We start from the raw sequence: 8,979 nt of genomic DNA on the forward strand, positions 1-8,979 counted from the left end.
GGGGCGGAGTTTGCGTGAGGGGCGGGGCTTGGCGTGCATCAGGGCGGAGTTTGCGTGAGGGGCGGGGCTTTGGCGTGCGTCGGGGCGGAGTTTGCATGAGGGGCGGGGCTTGGCGTGCATCAGGGCGGAGTTTGCAGAGGGGCGGAGTTTGCAGAGGGGCAGGGCTTGGCATGCATCGGGGCGGAGTTTGTGTGAGGGGCGGGGCTTGGCATGCATCAGGGCGGGGTTTGCATGAGGGGCGGGGCTTGGCATGCATCAGGGGCGGAGTTTGCAGAGGGGCGGAGTTTGTGTGAGGGGCGGGGCTTGGCTTGCTTCAGGGGCGGAGTTTCTGTGAGGGGCGGAGTTTGCGTGAGGGGCGGGGCTTGGCTTGCTTCAGGGGCGGAGTTTCTGTGAGGGGCAGGGCTTGGCATGCATCAGGGGCGGAGTTTGCATGAGGGGCGGGGCGGGCGTGCATCAGGGCAGAGTTTGCTTCAGGCACGGGGCTTGGCATGCATCAGGGGGCGGAGCCAAGAAGCATCACTTTTGGATCCCGGGATGCGAGCAATGTGACCTTGTTGAATACGTTAATACCCCCACACACACCTCCTCCCCTGCCCCTCGCCCCCCGCAAAGGAAGCACCAACGCAGCCGGCACGGCAAAAGAGACCGCAAGCGTTTATTCAGTCACACACAGAGCCGGTCCCGGGAGAGACTCCGCACCGGGGCTCGGGGCCCGGCCCTGGGGCACCTCGGCTGTCCTACCCAGAGCCACGCTCGCCAGTCCGGCGTGGAACAGACACACGGTCGGTCCGTCAGGCTGCTGGAGAGCTGGGCTGCTATGTGCAGGCTGCCGCCAAAACCGAGGAGCCAGCTGCAGGACGCTAGATGAGAGGAGAAAAGGGGCAGCCAGCTGGATCGGGGGGGGGGGGGGCGGCGGCGGCGAGCGAGAAAGCACGAGGCAAGGAAAGGGACGGCGAGTGAAGGACGGGGACGGGGAGCCTGACAGAGAGGGAGGAAGAAGCGGCAGGAAGAGAGGCAGCGGGACGGCGACCGACAAACAAGGACGGGGAGCGGGACAGAGAGGCAGAAACGACCCTGGGCGGGCAGCGCCACGGCGAGGGAGGAAAAGAGAATAAGGGCAGGGAGCCGGACCGAGAGGTACGGCGAGGGACAGCGGCACGGGGAGCAGGACAGAGCAACAGAGAATAAAAAAAGGAAGCGGGAGCGTGAGAGAAGCGGGCTGGGGAGCAGGGAGAAGGAGAGCGCAACAGAGGGAAAGAGGACCGGGGAGCGGGACGCTGGGGCAGAGTGAGAAAAAGAGGGGCAGGGAGCAGGACAGAGGGGCAGAGAGACAAAAGAGGGAGACGAGGACTGGGCAGAGGGGAGAGAAAGACGGGGGCAAGGAGCAGAGACACAAAGGTGCCAGGAAAAGGACGGTCAGATGGAGCGAGAAACAGGGTCGGGGAGCAGGACAAAAGGACAGAGAAAAAGGCGAGGAAGAAGGAAGGAAGGATAAAGGTGGGACAGGGAACGGGACATACGCAGCGAAACAAAGCAGAACAGAGAAGAGAGGACAGGGATTGAGGAACAGAGAGAGACACGCAGACTGGTACACAGAGACGGCGAAGGTAAGCAAAACCAGCGACAGGCAGGAGGACCTGGTTCTGACACCCCATCGCTCCCGATGTCGCTTCCACGGCCTCAAAAAATGCGACGTGCCGCAAGACAAGAGAATGGGAGAGTGAAAGCAAAGGCACGGGAAACTTAACGCTCTTAGTAATTTCACTGAGCATCACAGCTTACACTTACTCAATGTCTTCCGGTGTCACGGGATGAGGTACAACTGATTTCGTCTCCGTATCTCTGGACAGAGCTTTTCTCATATCTGGGGGGGGGGGGGGGGGGGAAAAAAAAAAAAAAAGATATTCTAAGACGACAGTCCTTGCACAAAGCCACGTTCAGCGAATTCTCTATTACAATAAGGTCGTTTCTAACCCAGAAGATTTCACAGAATCATAGAGTATCTCAAGTTGGAAGGGACCCATACGGATCGCCGAGACCAAGCCCCCGCTCCACGCGGGACTACCTAAAACTAAACCGTGCGACTAAGAGCATCGTTCAGACGCTCCTTGAACTCCTGACAGGCTCGGTGGCTGCGACCGCTTCCCTGGGGAGCCTGTTCCGCGACTGACCGACCGCCCTCTCAGTGAAAAGCCTTTTCCCAACGTCCGGTCTGAACTTGCCCTGACGCAGCTTCGTCCCGTTTCCTCGGGTCCTAGTGCCGGTCACCGGAGAGAGCGGAGGTCAGCGCCTCCCCCCTCCGCCGTCCCCCTCGAGGAAGGTGTAGACTGCGATGAGGTCACCCCTCGGCCTTCCCTTCTCCAAGCTGAACAAACCGAGTGACCTCAGCCGCTCCCCCTAAGTCTCGCCTCGGAGACCTCTCGCCATCTCGGTCGCCCCTCCGCGCACGCTCCCAGAGCGTTGTTCGGCGGCACCGCTCTCGACTGGAACCTAACGCTGCACGTAACTCAACTGAGCGGAAAGGAAATGACGGGCTAAAGGGACAAATACACGATTTAAGGCAGCCGCAACGATGGCAGATGTCTGTCCGTAGCCCTTCTATTTATTTCACAGCGCTCCTGCGTATCAAACGAACGGTACCAGAGCAGAAAAGGTATACGGCGTGGCCACGTTACCCCTCGGGGAGGACGGCGAAAGGAGAGAAGATCTAGAAAGAGGAAGCAGCTGGTACTTCGCTTTTGGTAACAGAATTAACATCAACACGTTCCTTCCCTTTGAAATTGAAAACGCCACCCAATTCTCTGCCACTGTTGACCACCGACACTTGTAAATTTCTAGTGAAACAGCTGAGGAAAACAAAGTTTCAGGTCCCTGGCTAGGGGAAGAAGCCAGGCAAGTGCCGCCGTTCCTTCCCCCGACAGCACTAGCAAAAAAAACCAGCCGCTGGGGGCGAGCGTTCCTCCGAAAGAAAAATCAGGTGAGAAACCGCATTTTTATTTTCAGCTTACCTACAGGATAAATGTCTTTGTAGTTGCTACAAAACGTGTAAACTGCACAAAGATTAAGTTTTGTAACTGATCTAAGGTTCAGTACGAAAAGCTACCTAAAGGAGTACGCAAAGTCCCACTCATCAACAATCATCTGACCCTGTTTCACATTACAAAAAAAAAAAAAAAAAAAAAAAAAAAGTAGTAATGCTAATCACACAGACAAGCCCAGGAACCCTCAACATGAGAATCTTTCCCTTCAGCCGGAGGCAGAACGAGTACTTACCACGGGCATCCTCATCTGGCTCTCCGCTGCTAGCAGAGCGGCACGCCAACGCTGTCCGGTACACGCCGTAGTACGCCTAGTTGCTTCTACGTATTTACCGCCGCCTGATTTGATACTCTCACAAAGAGATCGACGAAAAAGCCACCCTTTCTTTGAAAAAATAAAAACCAAAACCACACGTTTAAGGAACGGTAGGCGAACGTATTTCTAAATCATAACCCACGGCTTGCAGGCAGACCAAGAGCAGCTCTGACGATGCGGTACGCTCATCAAACATCTTTCACGCAGGAATAACAGATGTGCTCCTTTACCACGGGACGCAGCCGGCACAGGGACAAATTTCATGCTGGTTTTGTCACACGACCGTCCTTCTGCACCAGCCAGTGGGTTCAGAATTAAGGACGGGACAGGCTAAACGCTCACACGAGCCTCCTATCCGTAAGAAACTATTAAAAATAGAAAAAAAAACTTCCACGTTTTAGATCGCGTTGCCTTAGGGACTGCCTCCGTCAAAGCCTGCCTGTTGGGGGGGGGGGGTGGGGGGGCGCGTGTGCGCGCACGCACGCGCGTGAGGCGTGGAAATCGGTCGCAGAATTCAGTTGCCTAACGAGAGACGGCCCTTCTCCTCGCAAGGCAAACGTTTCAAAACGTCGTACTCTTTTCCGATTTTACCGGCTGGTACTGGGGTTGCCCTACCAGCATGAGTTGGGGACCCGTCCCTCTGGGTCCGTGCGACGCCAAATTAAATATTCTGCAAGTAACCGAGCAGGAGATGGAAAGTAAGCTAAGATACTCTCTGCCGTACAACGTTTGTTCGCCATCGTCCCCGAGGGAATCGCACAAAGCCCACGCTTGCTGAACCGGTACGTCGGAGGCCCTACGGGAAACGGCGCTGACGTTTCGCCAAGCTCTTCTCCTGTCAAGAAGAGGACCTTTTCTGCGGCATCCCTATTGGCGTTCGGCCTGCTTTCGGCTCATTCTGGCAGGTCAGCTTTCAGAGAAAGCCTGAGATTTCAAACCGCCAAGCAACATTCACCATTCTTGCTCTCTGACTACGGGGAATTTCAGCGAATCGGAACGCTACTTGGAGCCACGTTCCGGGTCTGTTTCGCCGCAAACCAAATATCTAAGCCACGGACCGGGCGCCCGTAGAAAAATTACTTTAAAAGGTTAAAGACAAGCACAGCACTCACTTTTCTGAAATTTCTTCCGGTAGCGCCATCAATTTAGCGGCCGAACCCAGCCGTCGAAATTCCGGTGCAACGGAGCGAGCAGGAACGCGTCCGTGCCGCTCTTCCCGGCCACGGAGCCTTCCGCTCTACCCGTTACTGCGAACGTACGGAGCATCGGCGCAGCAGCACCTGTGGAATAACGCACCGCCCACAGCTATACAGAAGAAGAATCCGAGACGACGGTAGAAGACCCCAGACCAAAAGTCACCGCGGGACTAAGGGACGCGCGAGGGGCGGGTGTCCGGGACCCAAGCGTGGAACGGCCCCGGGATTTCTTTGTTCCGGGTCCCTCTCTTTGGAGGCGCCCCGCCCGGGCCGATCCCGCTGCTGCACCTTTCAGTTACGTTAATTATTTTACAAAATCCGACACCCGGAGACTGCTGCCGGAAGCCTCGGGTCGAGCCCGAAGGAGGAGGAGGAGGAAGCGCGCCCGAGAAGAAGCGTGCGCGCGACACCGTGAACGGGGTGCGAACGCTGGGGCGGCAGCTGCTCCTCCTCAAACAGAGACAGAGAGAGAAAGAAGAGGGGGGAAAGCCACAGGGTACAGAGGGCGGAAGTGGAAAAGAGGGGCCGGGAGCCGGACAGAGAGAGGTGCAGAAAGAGGCCGTCGGAAGGGAAGGGACGGGCTGCGGGGCAGAGGGGGACTTGCCAGCGCCAGGTTCGCGGTTCCACCCGATAATCGTAAAGGTCTCTGCCAACCTCGACGATTCGGTCGCTTTAAAAAACAATCGGGATCTCGAGGCGGACCGAGGGAGAGACTGAGAATATAAAAACGGTCGCGGCTAAGAGGGCAGAGAGGGAGGAATCGCGAGACAGGGAGAGGCAAGCCGGGCAGGGGAAAAAGTCCCGACAGGCTTCTGCAGCGACAGGGAGGAATTGAAGATTCGAGAGAGGGAGCTGGACAGAGAGAGCGCCGGGGAACGGTAAGACGGTGGCGAGCTACCGGGCAGAGAAGCAGAGTTTAATGCCGGGGACCGGGAGAGGGACAGAGAGGGAAGGAGAAGGAACGAAGGGACGGGCTGCGGGGCAGACAGGGAGGAAGGAAGGAAGGAAGAAAGAGGGACAGGGAGCCAGACGAACCGCGACGGGGAAAGAAAAAGGTACCGACGGGCTAGGAGGCAGAGAGGGGAGACTTTAGAAAACAGGGACGGGGAGCGAGACGGAGAAAAGGAACCGTAGCGACGGGTGCCGGGACAGAGAGGCGGGCCTTCAAAACGAGGGGCAGGGAAGAGGCTCAGAGGGACGGAGAAAGAGAGAGACTCACGACGACTCGCTACGGAGCCGAGAAGGAAGACCTCGAACAACCGGAACGAGGAGCCGCACAGAGAGAGCCAGAGACGGCAGAAATACCGACGGGCTACAGGACCGAGGGGGAGGAATGCAGAAACAGTGGCTGGGGGCCGGACAGAGAGACAGGGAGAGAGAGAAGGAAACAATAGCCACGGGCTACGGGGCAGAGAGAGCGAGGACCTGAAAAAGGTGGGGACAGGCAGCCCGTCAGAGCGAGATGGAAAAAGAACATAGCGGGGAGCAGAAAGCAAACCACGGCGGGGTGGGAAAGCGAGGGGGGCAGAGGAGGGCCCGCGACGCAGAGGAGAGGCGATGGGGCCCCGCGGGCCCAGGACTCACCGCAGCTCTGGCTCTCGGCGCTGCCGGGAGAGCTTGCCAGCGCAGACGCTTCTTTCTCCTGCTCTCCGCCTTTCCTTTGCTGTCACTCCGGTCGCTCGGCTGTCCTCCGCCTAAGAGAATACACGGGTGTCTTACAGCTCCGAGGAGACGAGTCTGCCTAGATGAGTAGCCTGCCTCCCTGCCTCCCTCGGTCCGCGGCCGCACCGTGCGTTGGATTACGCGTGGCGACCCTGCGGTGCCCGTCGGCAGCCTGACCTGCCGCGGAGCGCAACGAGGGATCTTTCCTCACCCGGCGAGGCAGGCGCTCTCTTGCCTGCAGCGGGAGGCAGCTGCCGGCCGGAGAGCCTTCCATCTCTTCTTCTTCTTCTTCTTCACCTTTCTCTGGCCATTCCAGCTTCCCTTAGGGCAGCTCCTGTCCACGGCCGGTAAGCGCTCCGCCGCCGCCTGTCCCTTTTCGCCCCCACGCCACGAGGCGAGCCAGGCCAGGCACAGGCGAGGCGGGTGCAGTCGACGGCATCCCCAAGGGAGGGACGGGCAACCACGTCCTCAGCGCGGCCTGGGAGAGGGAAAGAAAAAGCAGTGGCCGTTACTACCGGAGGTCGGCCCTGGCCGGAGACCCTCCTCCTTCTGCAGGGGCTTCCGGAGACGCCGCTCTTTCCCCGCGCTGCTGCCGCTGCCGCCGCCGCCAGCACCCCCGTTCAGGAAGAAAGCGGCACAGGCGAGGGCCAGCTTGCCGCCTTCACGCCAGGGCTCGGGGGCGGCCTGGGGCTGCCGGACAGGCTTCCGGAGAGTCCGACCGGTAGCGCTCGTCTCGGGACACCGGGCAACGCCTCACCACGCGCGCGCGCGCTCTCGTAGCACGGCCGCACCGCTGCTCGGGAGCGGCTGGAAGCCTGCAGAAAACCACTCGAAACCGGCAAAAAAACCCCAACCTCGCACTCCTGCGAGAGCAAGTCGGGCTGTCCGGCAGCCCCGTCCGCGAAAACGACGCCTCCCGGCACGCACTGGCAAGCGCCGCGTGGCAGCCATTAGAGTGCCGTAAGACTACACTTCCCGGCGTGCTCCGGGGGAGCCAATATGGCCGACCAGCAGCCGCGTGCCCCAAGACTGCAACTCCCGGCGTGCCGCGGGAGGCAGCCTTCCACGCTTCCTGACCCTGCGGGGACACCGTCCCGTGCCCTCACCCGAAAGCCGACTCACCCGAAAGCCCCGCCGAGCCGCGACGGCAGCCCCGAGCTCCGCAGCGCGGCTCCGGGCTGGCGCCCCCCCCCCCCCCCCCCCGCCTCCCCTCAGCCACCTCCGAAAGGCGCGGACGCCCGCCGGCTCCGGGCAGCCCCCGCCGCGCGGCTCCGGACGGTCTCCCCGCCCGGTTCCGACACGGCGCGCACCCCCCCCCCCCGCCGCGCGGCTCCGGGCAGCCCCCCTCCCCTCTGTGACACGGACCCCGCCGCCCCGCCGCCCCCCCCCGCCTCTCCTCGGAGGCGGCACCGCTGCCGCCGCCCTCCTCGGGGCTTTCCCCGGGACCCGCCGGTCCGTCCCGCTGCCCCGCTCACCTTCTCCCTCCGTGCAGCCGCAGCCCGGCGACGCCTCCGCTCCTCCCTCGGCTCACGGCAGCCCCTGCACACCGACTGCCGGCAGCCGGTTCCGGGGAGGGGGCGTGGCGCTGCACTGCGCATGCGCGGCGCTGCCGCTGCAGTACCGAAATTTGGTCGCTAGGCGGCAGCACCGAGCGAGCATGCGCTGTGGGCTGCGTGAGGGGCGGGGCTTGGCGTGCGTCGGGGGCGGAGTTTGCGTGAGGGGCGGGGCTTGGCGTGCGTCGCGGGCGGAGTTTGCGTCAGGGGCGGGGCTTGGCGTGCGTCGGGGCGGAGTTTGCGTGAGGGGCGGGGTTTGCGTCGGGGGCGGAGTTTGCGTGAGGGGCGGGGCTTGGCCTGCGTCGGGGGCGGAGTTTGCGCCGGGGCGGGGTTTGCGTCAGGGGCGGGGCTTGGCGTGCGTCGGGGCGGAGTTTGCGTGAGGGGCGGAGTTTGCGTGAGGGGCGTGGCTTGGCGTGCGTCGGGGGCGGAGTTTGCGTGAGGGGCGGAGTTTGCGTGAGGCGGGGCTCGGCGTGCGTCGGGCGGAGTTTTGCGTCGGGGGCGGAGTTGCTTGAGGCGGGGCGGGGCGTGCGTCGGGGCGGAGTTTGCGTCGGGGCGGAGTTTGCGGAGGGTGTGCTTGGCGTGCGTCGGGGCGGAGTTTGCGTCGGGGCGGAGTTTGCATGGGGTGGTGCTTGGCGTGAGGGCGGAGTTTGCGTGAGGGGCGGTGCTTGGCGTGCGTCGGCGGAGTTTGCGTGAGGGGCGGAGTTTGCGTGAGGGGCGGTGCTTGGCGTGCGTCGGGGCGGAGTTTGCGTGAGGGGGCGAGTTTGCATGAGGGGGCTTGGCGTGCATGGCGAGTTTGCGTGAGGGGCGGGGCTTGTGTCAGGGCGAGTTGGGGGCGGGGCTTGGCGTGCATCGGGGCGGAGTTTGTGTGAGGGGCGGAGTTTGCGTGAGGGGGGGCTTGGCATGCATCGGGGCGGAGTTTGCGTGAGGGGCGGGGCTTGGCGTGAGGGGCGGAGTTTGCATGAGGGGCAGGGCTTGGCGTGCATCAGGGCGGAGTTTGCTTCGGGCGGGGCTTGTGTATGGCGGAGTTTGTGTGAGGGGCGGGCTTTGCGTGCATGGGCGGAGTTTGCGTGAGGGGGGGCTTGGCGTGCATCGGGGCGGAGTTTGCGTGAGGGGCGGTGCTTGGCGTGCATCGGGGCGGAGTTTGCGTGGGGGCGGAGTTTGGTGAGGCGCGGGCTTGGCGTGCATCGGGCGGAGTTTGCGAGGGCAGGCTTGGC

The 8,979-nt window shown here is 62.0% G+C and overlaps 1 protein-coding gene across 2 annotated transcripts; it reads right to left on the reverse strand.

Annotated features, from left to right (window-relative positions):
* Positions 1-629: 629 nt before the first annotated feature.
* On the reverse strand, positions 630-6,223 carry LOC129201146 (proline-rich protein 36-like). 2 transcript variants are annotated; one of them, XM_054812299.1, is made up of 3 exons: positions 6,135-6,223; positions 4,467-4,634; positions 630-1,864 (listed from the first exon to the last, which is right to left on the reverse strand). In XM_054812299.1, the coding sequence occupies exon 3, from the start codon at positions 1,770-1,772 to the stop codon at positions 861-863; it is 912 nt and encodes a 303-aa protein (XP_054668274.1). In that variant the 5' UTR covers positions 1,773-1,864; positions 4,467-4,634; positions 6,135-6,223; the 3' UTR covers positions 630-860. The 2 variants fall into 2 exon arrangements, with proteins under 2 accessions (XP_054668274.1, XP_054668273.1); XM_054812298.1 differs by lacking the exons at positions 4,467-4,634; positions 6,135-6,223 and adding an exon at positions 3,274-3,421.
* Positions 6,224-8,979: the final 2,756 nt, after the last annotated feature.

This window comes from Grus americana, unplaced genomic scaffold (genome assembly GCF_028858705.1).
Source record: "Grus americana isolate bGruAme1 unplaced genomic scaffold, bGruAme1.mat scaffold_802, whole genome shotgun sequence".
NCBI classification, from domain to species: Eukaryota; Metazoa; Chordata; class Aves; order Gruiformes; family Gruidae; genus Grus; species Grus americana.